Source organism: Rattus norvegicus, chromosome 6 (genome assembly GCF_021556685.1).
Source record: "Rattus norvegicus strain SHRSP/BbbUtx chromosome 6, alternate assembly SHRSP_T2T, whole genome shotgun sequence".
Classification (NCBI taxonomy): domain Eukaryota; kingdom Metazoa; phylum Chordata; class Mammalia; order Rodentia; family Muridae; genus Rattus; species Rattus norvegicus.
This window is the reverse complement of record NC_141539.1, coordinates 30,112,824-30,132,500: the sequence shown is the minus strand read 5'-3', so window position 1 is coordinate 30,132,500 and position 19,677 is coordinate 30,112,824. Positions and strand designations below refer to the sequence as shown.

General features: G+C 43.8%; 1 protein-coding gene, 1 non-coding gene and 1 pseudogene across 2 annotated transcripts in view; 2 read left to right on the top strand and 1 right to left on the bottom strand.

Annotated features, from left to right (window-relative positions):
- Positions 1 to 189, bottom strand: part of LOC148005105 (small ribosomal subunit protein eS27-like pseudogene) — a 4,287-nt pseudogene extending 4,098 nt beyond the window's left edge.
- A 17-nt stretch (positions 190 to 206) lies between these two features.
- Positions 207 to 19,677, top strand: part of Wdr43 (WD repeat domain 43) — a 39,342-nt gene continuing 19,871 nt past the window's right edge. Inside the window, exons 1-6 of the mRNA NM_001037791.2 lie at positions 207 to 468; positions 8,322 to 8,459; positions 9,389 to 9,510; positions 12,972 to 13,092; positions 15,050 to 15,186; positions 16,782 to 16,884. Coding sequence (NP_001032880.2) covers positions 244 to 468; positions 8,322 to 8,459; positions 9,389 to 9,510; positions 12,972 to 13,092; positions 15,050 to 15,186; positions 16,782 to 16,884 — 846 coding nt within the window. The 5' untranslated portion in view covers positions 207 to 243. The remainder of the gene's footprint in view (positions 469 to 8,321; positions 8,460 to 9,388; positions 9,511 to 12,971; positions 13,093 to 15,049; positions 15,187 to 16,781; positions 16,885 to 19,677) is intronic.
- Positions 14,339 to 14,427, top strand: Snord92 (small nucleolar RNA, C/D box 92). The gene has a single exon (XR_015623590.1). It is a non-coding gene; the product is annotated as a small nucleolar RNA SNORD53/SNORD92 (small nucleolar RNA).

Here is a 19,677-nt window from a genome sequence, read left to right as displayed (position 1 = left end):
TTTAAAAGCACTATACTATGCAAATCACTTCCCCACGTTCTTCCTTCTCAGAGCAAGTTAAAATGGGCCCCACTGAGCTACCGTCCATAGGGTGGGCCCGGCTCAACGCTCGCCTGCGTCACGATCAGCCACTCCCTGGGCTCTCAGCGTTCCCTCCGCCCCACTTCCTCCCTCCAGGCCCCGCCCCATGCCGGTGCGCCTGCGCCCGGGCGAACACGTGGCTGCCGCGGAGCTAGAGCAGCAATGGCGGCCGGTGGCGGCGGTAGCTGCGACCCCTTGGCCCCGGCGGGGGTCCCCTGCGCCTTCTCGCCGGACAGTCAAGCCTACTTCGCTTTAGCCTCTAGCGACGGTCACTTGCGGGTGTGGGAGACAGCTAACAACCGGCTGCACCAGGAGTACGTGCCTTCCGCGCACCTAAGCGGTACCTGCACCTGCCTGGCCTGGGCGCCAGCCCGGCTGCAGGCCAAGGTAGAGTGAGCGGGACGGCGATGGGGTGGGCGCCCTCTTGGCCGGGCTGCGGCGTCCCGGGCTGGGCGGCGCGTGGCACCACGTCGCGCGTGGCCCGGGGCGGCCCGAGCGAGGAGGCGCGGAGAGGGACGGCGGCGCGCCCTGGCCCCGCGCCGCGGCCGAGAGTGCGGCCTGTCCCGAGGGGGGCTGTGAGAGGGTGCGGCCCGATCCCGCGGTATCCATGAGGTCTGAGCCCGGCTGCTGCTGGGCCGCCATGTTCACCGAAGCCTTTGCTCCCCGGGGGCGGCCTCAGACTTCCAGGCCTGGCTCCTCAGCGTGTCCCCATCAGAGCTACTCTGCGCACTTTAGGACCATCTCGCGCTTCCGCATCCCAAACCAGGGTATTGGTTTTGCTTTGGGCAGTTGGAATGCGCCAGTCTTGTTTTCTTCCTTCCGGAAGCCCCTTTACTCGGATGCGTGTTCAACACGTGTTCTCTTCTGCCTCTAGGTTGTGGGATTCGTCGTCCCCCAAACTTTTCCTTTTCCAGGTTCCTTTCATTCTCAGCAGGGGTAAAGTGAAATAGTAACAGTCGCTTGTTTTAGGGTATATGATGTACGTCCTAGTGGTTTTCCCCGTAGTTGGGGAACTGCTTAGTTAAGGAATCCTTTTCGCTGTCAGGTAAATGCTGTCCACTGTTGACTCACTCGGTTACGTCTCAGCACGCACGTGGTTCCTAAAGTTAGGCAGTAGGTAGGCAAAAGGAACCTGGTCTGGAACTGGTGTAAAAAGTATCCTAAAGTATGTGACATTTTGCTGTCACTGGTGTAAAAGTCACAAAGTTAGTGTTTGGGATCGCTTACTCCTTCCCATCACTAGAGAAAACTTAGCGCATAAACCTAGCTTTTATCTAACTTGCTATACTCTGGGTGAATCTGTTTAGCTGCTTATCGGATTTTAAGCTACATTTCCAGTTTCTCTTGTTGACAAAAGCAGGCATCAGGCCCTATAAATCAAACATAATGAGATTTGTGAAAAAGGCATATAATTGCCAGCATTAGGGCTGCTACACTTCTTTGCTCTATACAGTCTAATTTTTAATTTAACTGCCCTGTAAAGTGGTGAGAGTGCTAACACTCAGAGAAATACAGAACAGCTAGGTAAGTGCTGCTGTAGCCAGGCTGTAAGGTAGGAGAGGAGTCCAGCTCTGTAATAATCGTGGGTTTTGTTCCCAATTTATAACACGAGGCAAATCATACCTACTTCATAGTAGAGTAGTTGTGAAAGGTAATTTAGTAATGCAGAATCACTTAGAATAGTAGATACTGTCTTAAGTGCCGTGCTAATTATTATTGGTATTAATATCTTATATTTGTATAGTTAGTCCGGTGAGTTATGTAAAAAGCAAGCAATTTCAATAAAGACCAAAAGGAACCAGACTTGGAACTCACATCTTTAGTTGTCTGCAACAGATAGTATTAGAGAGCTGAAACTTCATTCACGTTTCTAATCTTCTACACCCCAGAACAACCCCCAAATTTCAAAAATCGTGGTTCGGATTTTATTAACCTACTGTGATACAGTAGGGACAGAAGCATTTTTAAGGAGCCCAACTTTAACTTTTCAACAAAGCTCCTCAAATTAAAGCAACTTTATAACTTGGGTTATGAAGCCCAAGTGGGTGTGCTGGATGTGCAGTACAGAGGAACATGTGATTAGCATACCCAGATCTGGGTTCAGTCCCAGCAAGCCCTGCTTCCCAGGTGCTAATAAGTTTCACTTTCCTTTATATGTTGCCATTTTTGCTATGTAACTACTAAGTGTCTCAGGATTAGTGCATTTAAAGTAACCTGACAAGGCTAGGATGTAGCTCAGAGATAGAATACTTGCCTCGCACACAGGGAAAGCCCTGGGTTTAATCAATAGCACCACAAAATCAAAGCAGAAACGCAGTCAGGGCTCAGGATGCTAACTGGCTTGACCAAGCCTTTGATCACTAAGAAAGTGGTGGCACTAGAACCCAACCCAGCCCCCTTACACTGTTAACTGTCACCCTTGCACTTTATTGTGGAATTGAGAGCCAGGATGGCTGCAGAGATGGTCAGTTCCCATCCTGGATATGTGACTAATGAAGCTTCAGTTTTACTTAGCAATCAGAAAAGCAGTTTAGCAGCAGAATTAACTGGTCTGCCTTTGTGATGGGGGTGGGCTTATGGGTTCTGGTAGTATATGGATCAAAGCATATGGCAGCTGCTCAACCTCTGCTCTGGGCTCACTGGATTGTGTGCCCTGCTATTTTAAGTACTAAGGTGACCATCATACTAAACCTGGTTTATTTTACATCTTTGAGTGTTTAAAGTATGAGACATAAAAAGCCTGGTATTAAAAGCCCATGTTCCCAGCGTATTGGTAAGGTCTGGCATGGGACTTACTCTCCAGGGTGGAAGGAGACATAATACTGTTCTCTTCCAGAGCTCTTAGGATTAAATGAGGTAATAACATCTTGGTTGTTATAGTAAAACTTGGTCATTGAATCAGTGAATGTTCTGTCTGGACTCATGTCCTCACACAGTCTGTAATGTAAAGAAGCGTGTATGATTGTCCTGCCCTTGGTTTAGTAATTGGCAGTTTACTACAAGGCCAATGTCTGATACTCTGCTAGTAGAGAAAGGTAAATTCATACTGCATTGTAGTGGCGTTTCATAAATGTTTAAAAAGGCTAGATTGCTTTCTCCTGTTTCTAGGATGATCATAAGGCCGTTAAGTTTATGCTGTGATCATTTTAGCGCTTCTCTGGTTTATGTTTGTTCTGAAGCTGTTACACCAGTAGCATTCTTGAGCCACACATTTAAGCCACCTAAAAACTGGTCCTGTTTGCTCGAAACCACCACCTTTCTCTCAGACTTGTCTGTCTTCATCCTCTGGTAGTAGAACCTGGAAGTCTGGCCCTGTCTAGTGTTGGGACCACAGTTTGCTTTCACATGCTTGTGGAAACACGCACATATACAGCTTAAAACATGACTGAAGGACAGGGCATTTCAGGCATTAGGTGGCATTAGAGCAGAACTGTAACACTGGCAATACTTCTAGGGGAAATTTAAGCTCTCTTTAGTCCCAGCTCTTGAAGATATTTGTAATTTGGTGAGATGTATACTTTTTTTCACTCTTACGAAATGCATATGCCAGAGTAAATATCATTAAAACAGGTCAAAAATGGACTTTAAAACTATTTACTAAAAATTGAACATAATTTTCAGTGTCTAAGGTCAGTGTTTCAAACCGGTTTGATGCATTAGTGGGTCATGAACTAGGGCTATAACAGCGTTAAGTGAGATAGAGTGGAAAGGTGAGGAAGTGGTGAGTGAGTTGTTGGGGCCTCCGTGTATATACAAACTCTGCAGTCTTAGTCTGAAAAGTCATTGCTTAATTGTTGATAGAATCGGTCAGACCTGGTTGTCAGGTGATGCTTTTTAAGCCTTTGTCTTCAGCCTGTCTGCACCTTGTTGCTTTTTGAAGTCACGGTGTGTGGCTGCTTCAGCTTTCTGATGGCCTTGATGATGGGCTTCTTGTGTTTGCTCAGCTCACGTTGGAAGTCTCTTTAAGAAATCTCAGTCTTATAATAAACTAATAAAAACTTAGTAAAGACTATTAACTCCTAGTACCTTCATGCAGATTTTCCAATTACAGATGCTTGAACTAGCAACCGTCCTCATCCTTTAAGCTTTATGTACAGTCAGTGTTCATGTGACATAATGCTGTCAGGATTCACTGGTCTCCCACAGTCTGACTTCTTAAGAGAAGCAAGAGGTTTCTGGAGGAAGAGTGCATAAAGTCCAGAGTATGGCATTAGAATGGTGCTGGAATTGGTGGTGCAGACCTGGACTCAGGACTATTTGTGTAGAATTGTACTTGTAACACAGGAGTTAGAGCAACCACTTATGGCCCAGTCAGAGGACCTGAGTTTGAATCTCAGCACCCACATTGGGTGGCTCACAAATGCCTGCCGCTCGAGGGCCAAGGATCTAATCTAATACCCTGCCTCTGTGGGCACTTAAATACACATGTACACAACGATTTTTTAAGCCATTGTCTTTTACTAAAGTACACATTGGTCATACAAATAAATTACTAATTTGGTTGATGTGTTAGTTATATGGTGGACCTATAAGATGAACATGTTGAACGTAGTTGGCATTTACTTTGTGCATGTATGCACACGTGTGTGTGCCTGGGATTGAACTTGCTACCTAAATGCTCTAACCCTGAGCCATGTCCCAAACTCCATACTTGTTTGAGATGTGGCTATTTACTCAGTCAGGCCCATGTGGAACTCAGGAGCCCAGGCAAGCCTAGAGCCCATGATCGCCTTTCTGTTCTTCCCTACTCCAGTACTGGGTTGAGATTGTTGTAATCACCAGTGAGTGATCCTTGAAGTTGTACAAAAACCTGCAGTCTTCTGTTTTGATATATTTGTAATTTGGTGAGATGTATACTTTTTCCTTCTTAGGAAATACCTATGCTTCCAGAACTAGATTCTGAAGGTAGAACAAATAAGATTTGATGATACTGTTTAACTTTTTGTTTTATACTTTGAGAAACTTTACTGTGTATATAATTTGGTTTAGATAAAGTAAACATACATTTATTTTGATTTTTTTCAAGACTTTCTCTGTGTAGGCCTAGTTATTCTAGAACTTGCTCTGTAGATCACTCTGGCCTTGAACTCAGAGATCCACTTGCCTCCCCACTCCTGAGTGCTGGGATTAAAGGTGTCTGCTACCACCGTCCAAATATATTAGGAAAGATTTTCTTTGTGTCTACTCCCCCTCCAGATAGGAATTAACTATGTATTTCAGGATGGCCTTGCTTACAGCTGCTCTCACCTTAGCCTCTCCAGTACAGGGTGTTATGAGCCACCATGTTCAGTTAAGAGGCTCCGTCCATCCGTCCGTCCATTCTTTCTTTCTTTCTTCCTATATTCTATATTCTATATTCTATTTTTTGAGATAGACTTTTACTATGTAGCTCTGGCTGTCCTGTCCTGTCCTGTCCTGTCCTGTCCTGGATCTTGCTATATAGGTGATACTCGCCCTTGAAGTCCCAGAGCTGCCTCTGCCTGTGCCTCTGCCTCTGCCTCTGCCTCTTAAGTAAGTGCTTGAAGTAAAGAGAGCCCTTTTAGACAGTTTAGATAGCCTGGGCTGGCTTCAAGCTCTTCTGTAATGGAGACTAGGGCTATGCCACACAGGAGAAACATAGGTAAGGCAGTAGTGATTGTGATATGTTTCAGAATTGGGACCTTTGGGATTTTACAATATTTGCTTTTACTTTACTGAAAACCGAAAATCTGAAACTCTGGGTTAGTGGCCCCTCTCCCCCCAGGTGTTTCTGTTCTTAACTTTGTGTAGAAATCACAAATGTGCTTTGGGGCCATTTAAAATCACTTTAAAAACCATGAAACTAGTATAGGGCTTAGCATATCTCTAATTCAGAAGCTTCAGTGTTTCAAGCTTAGACTGTATTTTGTTTTTTCTTGCAACTCTTGTAACTTCTGTTGGATTTATTAGTATAGTTACATTTCTAAGGACTTGCAAAGATGTTTAAATGAAAAGTTACTTTTGTTAATTTAATTTTTTTAAAATTTATCAATGTTCTATAAATAAAATTCTTAAGATGTGTTCTTTGAAGACAACAAAAAAGAAATAGGGGTAGAGAAAAGGAAAATATGCTTTAGGAGTTGGGGGAGGGAGGAATATGCTTTAGAAATCTTGAGGGACTGGAGAAATGGTTTAGTGGTTAAGAGCACTGAGGGACCTGGGTTCAGTTCCCAGCACCCACATGGCAGCTCACAGATGCCTATAACTTCAGGATCCAGTTCACAGACATACATAAAGACAAAACACCAATGCACATAAAATAAAAATCACCTATCATAAAAAAGAAATCCTTGATCAATTGATTTATCTATCATCTACCTATCACCTGTCCATCATAAAGAAATCCTTGATCAATTGATTTATCTATCATTTCTTTCCCTGTCACCTATCTGCCTGCTGCCTGCCTGCCTTAATTATTTTGAGAGGCTTATGGAGCTTAGGCAAGCCTGGTACTGTTGGCCTTGCTTAGAAACCTCCCAGGTGCTGGATGACAGGCATTCTGTTCTATTGCTGCTTCTGTCCCTTAGTATGCTTACCTGCATAGGCAATGCTGTAGTTTTCATCAGTGATTTTTTTTTTAAGATTTATTTATTATATATAAGTACACTGCAGCTGTCTTCAGACACACCAGAAGAGGGCATTGGATCCCATTACAGATGGTTGTGAGCTACCATGTGGTTGCTGGCATTTGAACTCAGGACCTCAGGAAGATCAGTCAGTGCTCTTAACCACTGAGTCATCTCCCAGCCCTCATCAGTGATCCTTGAATTGAGTGGATTTGTGTTTGTTTTTGGGTTTCTGTGCTGTAGAGCCAAGACCCTCCCTGGGTAAGAGAAGTTCCTTTCCTAGAGTATTAGTCTTTCTTCATGCCAAAAGAATGGACTTCTTGAGCTTCCTTACACTAAAATTTAAATAATTAAATAAGTTGGAAAGGTCTAAGAAATTAGTGGAAGGGGTTGGAGCCCAGCCGTTAAGAAAGAGCATTTCTGGGGTTGGGGATTTAGCTCAGTGGTAGAGCGCTTGCCTAGGAAGCGCAAGGCCCTGGGTTCGGTCCCCAGCTCCGAAAAGAAGAACCAAAAAAAAAAAAAAAAAAAAAAAACAAAGAGCATTTCTCTTCTAGAGTATTTGAGTTATGTTCCCAGGCGCACACGGCAGCTGACAACCACTGTACCTCTAGTGCCCTGGGCATCTGATGTCCTCTCTGGCCTCTCTGGATAGATATCAGGCACACACGATGCACATACATGTTTGTGGGCTCAAACATTCTTATAAAGTTTATGGAGGAAGTTAATAAAATAGAATTTTCAGCATCACAAGCTGTGATGTAATGTTACTCTTAAGTTGAGATCATTGTTGTTTTTCAAGTGTTGAGACAGGCTCTCATGTAGCCAAGGGTGGCCTTGAACTGAGCCTCCTGCCTCTCCTGAGTGTTGGGCTTAGATGGTTGGTATACCAAAGCCTGCTCACTAATTACTTTTGATAGCCATATGTGAGCTGTATTGTGTCAACTTGGAAATAAAGAAGCTTGATGATGTCATTTTCCCACTAGATAGATGCATGCGTCTTCAAAGTCAGTAGAAGCAGCAACCTTTCAGGAAAATACCAGCCACTGACCAGGTCATGCTGCTACTCAAAACGATTGGTTGACTCAGATTGAAGTTAATGTATGTGAATATAAAAAGTTTGTGTTTTCTTGAAAGTGAAGCTAGAGCTTGAGGAAAACGGAAGAGTTGGCTGCTTGGGCCTGGATGTATAGGTTCACAGCCTTGGTGTGTATCTCTTTCCTTGGACCTGCTAGGAAGAATTGTTGGCGTTTAAGAAGAAGGAATGTTGGGTCTGTTGAGAGAGAACTGAGAGCAAATGAAGTGATGTGATTTGCTGCCTTACCTCTTCTATTTATCTATCTATCTATCTATCTATCTTTCTTTCTTTCTTTCTTTCTTTCTTTCTTTCTTTCTTTCTTTCTTTTAGCCTTACCTCTTTCCCCCCTCCCCCCCCCACCCCCCGGAGCTGGGGACCGAACCCAGGGCCTTGTGCTTCCTAGGTAAGCGCTCTACCACTGAGCTAAATCCCCAGTCCCTGCCTTACCTCTTTTTAGAGGGGTGGAAAATGGGCCAGGAAACCTAAGTGGTGCACAGGCACTGGAGTTTATGTATTAGTGATATTTTGGTATATATTTGAAACACTAAGTTAAAATCTTATTTTTACTTTTTTTCCCACAGGAAAGTCATCAAAGGAAAAAAAGGAAATCAGAAGCTATAGGAACGAATGACCAGGCTGACTTGTTGGCTCTTGGTACAGCAGTTGGTAGCATTTTATTGTATAGCACAGTAAAAGGAGAGTTGCACAGTAAATTAATAGTAAGTATATTTCTGTATTTATGTAAAAGATGTGATAAAAACTAATTATTAGAGGTTATTAAAAATACTTCAAAATATTGACGAGCTCTATGTAGCAACAGTTTCCCATTCCATTAAAACAACTACATGATATTTGTTAAAGACTGTAGTAGGTAATGCCTACTGGTGACTTAGAGTACAGAGAATTTTTTTTTTCTCGGAGCTGGGGACCGAACCCAGGGCCTTGCGCTTCCTAGGCAAGCGCTCTACCACTGAGCTAAATCCCCAACCCTGAGAACTTTTGACTAAAGTCAAAAGGTATCAGAAGGACTTGGAAGTCAGCACGGGTAGCAGCTTCAGGAAGACCATTGCTGTCCATAGGAGTTGACTCGCTAACACTGGGAACCAGGTGCTCTGTGGGCTTGGGACACACATTTCAGGAGAGTGCTGCTACTTCCTGATGTCTCCAAAGGGAGAGAGAACACGTTCCTCTGGGTTTAGGAAAATTGTTGGCTTCAGTTTGTCCCACCACAGGTGAAGAAGCCTAACTGTTGGGATGGTGCATATAAGAGGACGAGAGAAATAGGCTCTGTCTGTCCTTCCAGCCATGTCTCCTTGAAACATGTAGACAGTGGCTCCCTCTGCCAGGCAGAAAGAGCTGTGCTGCGGCTCAGCCCAGAGTCTCACACTGTAGAAGTGTGGGCCAGGCGTTTAGTCTGGTACCCTTTGAGGATGTAGAAGTGGGTTTTTTACTATGGAAAAACAGGGAAACAACATTTTCAGATCTTGCTGGTTTACCTCATTTGTTTGTTGGGATACTTAATAACACAAGTAAGATGTAGTTAAGGTCTTAGTTTAAGGACTAAGATTTTGAGGTAAATGTTTTATCATTCCAGGATTCATATTACTATGTAAGACTTTATTTCTTTGTTTTGTTTTTTAATCTGTAGAGTGGTGGGCATGAAAAAAGAGTCAATTGCATACAGTGGCATCAAGACAATGACTGCCTGTATAGTTGTTCAGATGATAAGTACATTGTGGAGTGGAGTACACAGATGTGCAGAGTGAAGTGGTGAGTGCTGCCGGTGCCTGGGAGTGGAAGCTGCCCAGCATCTTTTGGGCCCCAGTAGGGATATATACATTCATAAGGTTATGTAGATGCTTCTCTAGGAACTTTTAGTCAGGTTGGACATACAAGTTTCTGCTGCATCCGAGTGAAATAGAGGGTTAGGGAGAATTGGGTAGTGGGAAAGCAGCTGAGTGGTATACGGTGGGAACAAGAGGTGTCTAAGAGTGGGCAAAAGAACATAGAGATGTGGCCAGAACAAAGGCCAGGGGGTAGAAAAGTAAAAGATTAACTTGGTAGTGAATAAATTAAGTTAGAGGTGGGTGCCCTAGGGAATAGACAGTAGAGGATAGAAGCATCCTTTAGGGGACTTGCCTTTGTCTTTCTGCCATCTTGGCGCCTTTGGAGGCCTGCTGGGAACAGGACTTCTAAAAAATAAGCAAGTATGTCTGGAAGGCTGTGGTGCGAGGCCATTTTTGCTGGCTACAAGGAAGACCTCGGAACCAAAGAGAGCACACGGCTCTTCTTACAATTGAAGGTGTTTATGCTCGAGATTGCTCATGTGTACAAAGCAAAACAACAAAAACAACAAAACAAAACAAAAATACAGTGACTCCTGGAGGCAAACCAAACAAAACCAGAGTGATCTGGGGAAAAGTAACTTGGGCCCATGGAAACAGTGGCATGATTTGTGCCAAATTCCGAAGCAATCTTCCTGCAAAGGCCATTGGACACAGAATCTGTGTGATGCTGTACCCATCCCGGATTTAAACTAGTGGAGAGTAAATGAATCCAAGTAGATTTGTGCTCTTGTATTTTTTTTTTTTAAAGAAGTATTCTTTAGTTAGAGAAATTGGGGTCTGAAGAGAGAAATGGTTTGGTGAGCGTTCATACAACTAAAGTGAAAAGAAAGACCCAGTGTGTGGTCACAAGGAGGGTTTGCCATCTACGGAAGGGTTGAGGCTGGAGGTTCAGGTGAGTGGACCAGTCACGCTTACATGCTGGTGTCTGACCAGAAGAAACCCATGGAAAGTCTTGACAGTGGGCTGGGTGGGGCTTACAGGTATGTGTCTAGATAAGATTGTGGTCATTCATATAGAAACTGCTTAGCATGCTAGACTTAGCATTGATTTTAATTGTAACATCATGAGCCTGGTGTGCCTCTGCTGCACAGTTAAGAAATAAATAGGTTAGATGAAAGCCTGACCTCTTTTCTGCTAAACTGCTATCTCATTAAATAATTGCATTTACAGCTGTGCTGTCCTCAGTGTTCCCCTTTCCTTCTACCTGTGGGTCTGGGATTGAATTCAGACTGTTAGGCGTGGCAGCCTGCACTTTCCCCATTGAGCCATCTCCATATCTCGTGTGTGGGTGGGGGTGGGGGTGGGGTGGGGTGGGGGCTCAGACAGACCGAGACAGACTGAGACCCTTTAACTGTCAGGATTCTGTAGAGCAGTCTTTACGGTGTCAGTTTATGTGGATTATTATTCTGCAACCCGTCAAACTCCTCCAAGGGCTATGTTCTACTCTAGTGCTTTGCTTATAAAGAAAAAATTCTTTGTTAATTCTATTTTCTATGTCTGGGTATTTTGCCTGCGTGCGTGCGTGCGTGCGTGCGTGCGTGCGTGCGTGCGTGCGTGCGTGCGTGCGTGCGTGCGTGCGTGCGTGTGAACATCACAGACTGGAAATGCCTTTGGAGGCTAGAAGAGGGGATCAGACCCCTGGGCCTGGAGTTGTAGATGGTTATGAACTGCCATGTCAGTTCTAGGAATTGAACCTGGTCTTGGAGAGTAGCCAGTGCTCTTAATCACTGACACTCTCTCTTCAGCTCTTCTCTCTACTCTGTTTCATTATGTGAGTACACTGTAGCTGTCTTCAGACACACCAGAAGAGTGAATCAGATGGTTGTGAGCACCATGTGATTGCTGGGATTTGAACTCAGGACCTCCAGAAGAGCAGTCAGTGCTCTTAACCACTGAGACATCTCTCCAGCCCTCCCTCTTTTTTAAAGAACAAGTTTTAACTCACACTGTTGCTCTGGCTGTTGAGGGATTTACTGTGTAGACAGGCTGGCCTCAATCTGCTTGACTCTGCCTCTTGAGTGCTGGGATTAAAAGTGTACTCTAGTGCTTTTTACCTGGCATAGTAGGGTGAGCCTTGGCAATCTGTAATAATGAAAAATTCTCAGAATAAGAGGTAACAGTTTCTTTGGTTGTGGTTGGCAGCAGGGCTTGCAGGGGACATTGGTATCATCCTCTACATATGGGGGCAGCTTTAGGTAGTTTTCCTGGTTTCATGACAGTGTGAGGAATTCATCGTGTGTGTGTGTGTGTGTGTGTGTGTGTGTGTGTGTGTGTGTGTGTGTGTGTGCGCGCGCGCGCGCGCGCGCCAATGTGGAGGCCAGAGTGTCTTTATCAGGTGCTTTCCATCTTTTTTTGAGACAGGGTCTCTCACTCAACCTAGAACTTGTCAGTCTGGCTATACTGGTTGATCAGTAAGCCCCAAGGGTCCTCTTGCCTTAGTGTTGTTCTTTTTAATGAATTAATTTATATTATGGTTATTTTTAATATGAGTCCTGGGGCTTGAACTCAGTTTTTGATGCTCTTGGGGCAAGCGGTTTATTTCCCAAAGCTGTCTCCTCATCCTTTGCGGTCCTTTGCCTTTTAAAAATGTCTCATCACGGTGAATATATAATGAGTGATTATTGTCAAAGAGCCTCACAGTCATGGGAAATGAGAAGAAATTGGGAAGATTGAGAAGCCAGTGAGGATAAAGGGGACTTCTGTACTTTGTTACTCCATTACTAGTGAGTTCCAGTGTTTTCAGCAGTCTTTATCTCATAACTGCCTGTTTCTAACCCTTGTTTTCATTCGAGTTCTTACTAATGCAAAGGAGCTATCACTGCATTTAAGTATTGCCCCTGGTTTATAACATACAGTTTTGATATGTGAAGAGCCAGGCTCCCCCCATTGCTTATCCCAGTATTACTATGTACAGAAAATCAGACATGTGTCCAGGACTTCATAATGCTGATCTAGGATAGAAATAACCTTTGGGGACTTCAGAGAAGCCCCATGTTGTCAAGGGAATTGAAGACTAGCCTGCCAGAGACAGCAGGACTCTAGGGAATAGGATGACCAGCAGAATAGTCCCCTAGGCATAACATTCTACCTCATGGACACAGGGCAACTCTCAATGTTACTTCCTCACTGCATTTGTCCACCCATCTCCTGATACCTACTGCAGGGGGTTTTCATTTTGTGTTTGTCAGAGAGGTCTAACGTTGTCAGGGAGGCTTTACCCAAGTGGTGTGTCTGGGGTTACTGACTTAATGTAAGGTTCTAGGGAATGCACTGGGCACAGGACCTTAAGTAGTACTTTCAATGTCTGACTTATCTTTGTCATTTGCTTTCCTTGATGAAGTTTCCTTAGTTCACTGTGATGTTTTGGTTCTCTTCACAATTCAGCAAATGGAAAGGAGACAATAGCAGCGTCAGTTCCCTGTGTATCAGCCCAGATGGAAAGATGTTACTTTCAGCTGGTCGAACAATCAAACTATGGGTTTTGGAGACCAAAGAAGTCTACAGAGTGAGTTGATCACATTGTTTTTAAAAATTACAGTTCTATAGAGCAAGTATTTTGAAGTTGGAGTCATAAGAATGTTTTTTTTTTTTTTTTTGGTTCTTTTTTTTTTTTTTTTCGGAGCTGGGGACCGAACCCAGGGCCTTGCGCTTCCTAGGTAAGCGCTCTACCACTGAGCTAAATCCCCAGCCAAGATTTTTTTTTTTTTTTTGGTTCTTTTTTAAGAATGTTGTTTTAAGATCCTACCTAGCTTAATTATTTGAAAGCTTGCCTCACATGTACAAGGCTTTGGGTTCAGTCCGAGCACCACAGTGCCCTTAGCAGCAGCGCACACGCACACATACGCTGGATACTTGCCCGAGTTGGTCGTGTGTGTCTGGTGTGTCCCTTGGGAGGTGGAGTGATTAAGTTAAGACTCTAGCTGCTGAGATAACACATAAATGATGTTCAGCCTCAAAAAAAGTAACAAAAAGCTTAGGATCTTTATTGGTAAATCAGTTAAATTGAACAGGGCTCAGTTTTGGCTCAGTTGCTAGAGTTCTTACCTATCAAGCATGCCATGGGGTTTAGTCCCTAGCACTGTGCAAAAACCATATATTGTAATGCATGGCTGTACATATTTCCACAATGAAAGCAAAAGGAGGAGGATCAGGAGTCTCAGATCATTCTTGGTTATATAGCAAGGCCAGCCTGGGGTACAAGAGATCTTTTCAGAAAAATTGAAGTTGCCAAGTAATTTGTTCAGGTAATAGAATTAGGACTGGAGTGCTTAGAGATTGAGAGCACTGTTGTTCTTCCAGAGGACCTAAGTTCAATTCCCAGCGCCACGTTTTGGTTCTAGGGGATCTGACACTTTCTCCTGGCCTCTTTGTGCATCCGGTACACAGCCATACATGTAGGCAAAGCCCCGTATACCCAAAATGATTTTAAAAATAAGTGATAGAATTAATAGATAACGTTTCTCAAATCTGATATTTTTTTACATTAAATTTAGTCTTGTTCATATACATTTTCTTTTTTTTTTTTTCGGAGCTGGGGACCGAACCCAGGGCCTTGCGCTTGCTAGGCAAGTGCTCTACCACTGAGCCAAAACCCCAACCTCATATACATTTTCAAATGAGTAAAACAAGTGGAATTTGAATTTAAAAAAACCTTCCTTATGCAGTGATTATGCTTATGTGTTTTAGTAACCAGCTTCTGTAGAGATTTGCTATCAGGAGTTTTAAGTTGTGCTTAGGGGTGCTGAATCATGGTGCTGTGATGACGTCTTAAAACTGTGGTTCTGACTCACTCACTGAGAGGAGTGTGAGGACCTACAATTCCTTGGCTGTGTCTGAGCACCAAAGCACCCCCTTAGAAATGGTAGAGTCAGGTCCAACATGGTGGTTCATGCAAGGTTGAGTCAAGTCTGGGCTGCATAGTTCTAGGACAACACAGCTTACACAGCAAGATCCTGTCCCCTTTTAAAAAAGGCAAGGGTGGGGCTGGAGAGATGGCTCAGCGGTTAAGAGCACTGACTGCTCTTCCAGAGGTCCTGAGTTCAATTCCCAGCAACCACATGGTGGCTCACAACCATCTGTAATGAGATCTGATGCCCTCTTCTGGTGTGTCTGAAGTGTACTCATATATATAAAATAAATAAATCTTTAAAAAAAAAAAAGGCAAGGGTGGGGAGGGGAGGAGCATAACCAAGATAGAGGAAGAAGGACAAAGTCTGCAAGGTTGATTCAGAAGTGAGAGAAGCTGGTAGTGGGGTAGGGCAATAGGAGAAATCTGGGTTGTGTTTTAATGTCAGGTGTGTCTTTTTCTTCTGAGAAGGAAAGATGAATAGCACAGGTAGATTTTTGTGTAGGATGAATCTTAGCTGTTCTGGCTGTAGGTGCCACTGTTACGTGTGATGTACAAGGACTAATTTTTGCACTGTTTATAGTCTGTCTCCTAAACAAGATTTAACTTCCTCTAGCACTTCACAGGACACGCAACACCTGTTTCATCGCTTAGGTTCACGACCATCAGACCTAACGAGAGCCAGCCTTTTGATGGGGTTACAGGCCTTTACTTTCTGTCTGGAGCTGTACATGACCGATTACTTAATGTCTGGTATGTAGCTGTTTTGGGTGGGGTTCAACTTTGCTTTTTAAGAATCTGTCACCGCTTATGGGGTCAGTATAGATAAGTTGGTTTATTGTATTGATTGTCAGACTTACATTGACAGAATAAGTTTGAGTTAGAATGTACCTTATTAAGAATTTAAGAGTGCTTTTTTATGTAATTTTAACATTTTTGAAATATAATTTTCACAAGAACATATTTATAAGTTAAAGTGTCTGTACATTTACTGCATATAAGTTAATTTTTTTCTGGACTAAAAATAAGATTTAGTAGGAAATAAATTCAAATACTCCTCTTAAGAAAATTTTATGTGCTTTGGTGTTTTCCTTGCATGCATATCTTTGTGAGGATGTCAAATCCCTTGGGACTGGAATTATAGACTGTTGTGAGCTGCCCAGTGTCCTCATGTGGTTTTTATGTATAGCACTGTGAGTTGTGGGTGCTGGGAATTGAACCTGGTCCTCTGGAAGAGCAGCCAGTGTTGAGCCATCTCTCCATCCCTGATCTTTCTTTTATTTTATGTGAATGGGTGTTTTGCCTACATGTAGGTCTCTTGCCTGTGTACCTAGTGTCCTCAGAGTCTAAAGAGGGTGTCAGATCTCCTTGCATTGTACCTCTAGACAGTTCTGAGCCATCATGAGAGTGCTTCAAGTTAAATCTAGGTTCTTTGGAAGAGCAGCAAATACTATTAACATTGAGCTATTACTCCAGCCCTTTAAGCATACTTTTAAGTCATATGTTAACTTTTTCTTCATCATTTAATTTGTACCTAGTTCTATTGATGTAGAGCTTAAAGTGTACAAGTGTACAGATTGAGCCTGGGAAGATAGTGTAGATTATAAGTGCTTGCTATGCAAGCATAGGGCCTGAGTTTGTTCTCCAGATACCACTTTAAAGAGTTGCGGTAGGGCTGGAGAGATGGCTCTGTGGTTAGGAGCACTGACTGCTCTTCCAGAGGTCCTGAGTTCAAACCCCAGCAACCATATGGTGGCTCACAACCATCTGTAATGAGATCTGATGCCCTCTTCTGGTGTGTCTGAAGACAGCTACAGTGTACTTATATATAGTAAGTAAATCTTTTAACAACAACAAAAAAGAGTTGTGGTAGCTGCCACACAAGTGAGGAACAGGCAGATGCGGTCTATAGAGCAAGTTAGAACAGCCAGGGCTAATTAAGTACAGAAACTCTGTCTCAAGAATAAAAAACAAACCAAAAACCAAACCCATAAACAAATACATATCCGTGAATTCACACTTAAAAAGTTAGTCAAACACAATTATGCTTGTGTGAAAAAAGTTAGTTGAACACAGTTGTGCTAGTGTGAGTGCGCACACACACACACACACACACACACACACACACACACTCTTAGGTGCGTTAAAAAAAATCTCTGTGGCTGAGAGTTGGTTCAGCAGTTAGGATACCTGCTCCTCTTACAGAGCTACCGGGCTGTAGCTCTAGTTCCAGAGAACCTGCCCCCTGGTTCCAGCTTGTGTGGACAGAGCATGCACTAGGTGCATACACCTACTTAGTTGTTCTCAGCAGTCTGCCCTCTCACTTAATGGTTGCTTTCGCTATCTAGGCAGGTCCGGTCAGAGAACAAAGAGAAGAGTGCAGTGATGTCTTTTACAGTCACAGATGAGCCAGTCTATATTGACTTGACCTTGTCAGAAAACAAAGAAGAGGTAAGTGGCTTGGTGTGAGAATTTATTTGAGGTTCTACAGAAGTTATGGGACTGAAGAGTGCATAAATTGTGGCTATGCAGATCTCCAAAACTCAGGTCAGAGCTGTGCAGGTGTGGTAGCTGCTAGTATTCCTAGCATTTGGGAAGTAAAGATTCACCAAGGGATCTTGCCCTAATAGATGAATCAGGGAGCAATTGAAGAAGACACCTAACAGCTTTGGCCCTGCATCCGTGCACATGCACTCAGGTCACACACATTTTTTTTTTCCTTTAAGTTACTGAACTTCTAAAAAGATGGTATTTGTGTAGGTGTCTCTCCGTGTGTGTGTGTGTGTGTGTGTGTGTGTGTGTGTGTGTGTGTGTGTGTCTGTCTGTCTGTCTGTCTGTCTGTCTGTCTGTCTGTCTGTCTGTGTAGGTACATGTGCCCATGCATACATGGATATTGGGTATCCTGCTGTCACTGTTACCTAATCTTTTGAGGTGGATTATAATCTTTTTTTAAAAGATTTATCTATTATATCTAAGTACACTGTAGCTGTCTTCAGACACACCAGAAGAGGACATCAGATCCCATTACAGATGGTTGTGAGCCACCATGTGGTTGCTGGGATTTGAACTCAGGACCTCTGGAAGAGCAGTCAGTGCTCTTAACCGCTGAGCCATCTCTCCAGCCCAGGAGTTTAATCTTTTGACCTTGGAGCTAGGGTGGTGATGAGCAAGTCAATGAGGTCCTCCTGTCTGCTCCCTTCCCCTTCCCAGTGCTTGGGTCACATGTGCGCATGCGATCCTGTGTGGGTTTTTATGTAGATCCTGGGGATTTGATCTCAGAAATCTTGTCAGCGTTTGTATCGTCTGAGACCTTGCTCCAGCCTGAGACAGTCTTCCTGCATATCCCCAGCTCAGCCTGATAGCTCCTGTGTACCTCAGGCTGGCCTTGAATTCATGGTAATCTCTTGCCTCAGTCTCCCAGACTCCAGGATTATAGGCAGGTACCAGAATGCCGAGGTAAATTGTCATCTTCAGGGTTGCTGTTCTGTTTTCCTTGAGGTAGGGCCTCACCTACTGCAGGCTTTCTTCAATCACTGTTGCTAATGGTAATGATCTTGGACATCTCATTCTCCTGCCTCTATTTGTAATTGCAAGGGTTAACGATATATACCACATGTCTGGTTGTAGGGATTTAGGATTGAACTTAAGATTCTGTTCATGCTAGCAAACTGCCAGACTGAGCTATCCCTCACCCGCACCTAACGCCCTTGCTGAATGCTGTTTTAATAATTCACATCTCAAATGTGGATATTAGAGAGTAACAACAGAATGTGAGCTGGGTAATTAGGTTAGCTGGATGGCCAGCGAGCCCCCAGGGTCATCTTTGTCTCTTCCTCTCTAGTGCTGGGATTAAAAAGCACATGCCACCATTACTGCTTATACCTGGGTACTAGATTGAACTCAGGTCCTTACACTTGGTTTTTATGTGGGTGTTAGGACTGAACTCCGGTCCTTACACTTGGTTTTTATGTAGGCATTAGGACTGAACTCAGGTCCTTACACTTGTGCGGCAGGCACTTAGCTGACTGAACCTACTCCTAGCTCTTACAGGCTCTTTAAAAACATTTACATACTAAACTGAATAGTGGATCAAGAAATCAAAGTCTAACTCTCACATAAATTTTAAGTAGTAATTACTAATTAGTCAAAAGGTCCAAAATAAAGCCTTGATTCTGATCTAGGGAACACTGGTTGGTTGTCAGTAGTTTGGGGTTAGATGTATCTGTTAGGGCTGTAGAAGAGGGAAGCATTAAGTGTGGTGATGTGAGGATGGCCTTTCCTTGGTGACTGTCGTTTCTTTAGGAGCATCCTTACGTCCTGAGGTCTCATCCCAGAGGCTTCCTGTGCCCTGGGGTCACTGCACTGCCGTACTCGGTGTTGCCTAGTGGGTTGGGCATTCTCTGAATTCTTGTACTAGCCATAACTTAGAATACAAATGGCAAGATGTTGGCAGTACTAAATATTAAGAAAGCTTTTCAGAACTTAAGTTCAGTCCTCTGCACAAACATGGGTGGGAGCCCCAGACCAGGGGGCTATAGGAGCCGACACAATGGGGGAGCCAGTGGGCCCTCCCTCCTTCATGGGTGCGAAGCCGTGTTTTCATCATCCTGGCTGCTGCGGCTGGGGCATTCCAGGGTCATTGAGACATTCTCTTTCTTGTTTACTTTGGAGGCTGCTTTGTGCCTGTGCCACCTTTTTGGGCTAACATTATTTTACAGTCTTCACAAGAACAGTTAAGTTGTGAGAGAGACAGATTTCGTTGACGAATTGTGTATGCCGATGTGATGGTGCACCCTTTTTTTTCTTCTTTCTTTTTTTTCGGAGCTGGGGACCGAACCAGGGCCTTGCGCTTGCTAGGCAAGCGCTCTATCACTGAGCTAAATCTCCAACCCCTGATGGTGCACCCTTTTAATCACAGCCATCCAGAGGCAGAAGAGGCTAGCCTGCTCTACGATAGTTCTAGGATAGCCAGGACTATCCACCTTCCCAGGCTTGTTTGCTTGTATGCATCTGCATGGTCAGAGGTCAGCTCTGTAGTCAGTTCTCCATTTTTATATAAATTCTAGTCGACCAAACTGAGGTTGCTGTCCTTGTATGATAAATAAATGTCTTTACCTGTTGGCTGAGCTATCTAGCTGGTCCTGGATAATGGTTTTTGCATGTGTTGCTGTTTTTGTTATCCTGGTTACTAAGGAGGCAGGACAAGAGTTCAGTTTTCATGAGCTAAACTGAAGACTGGCTATA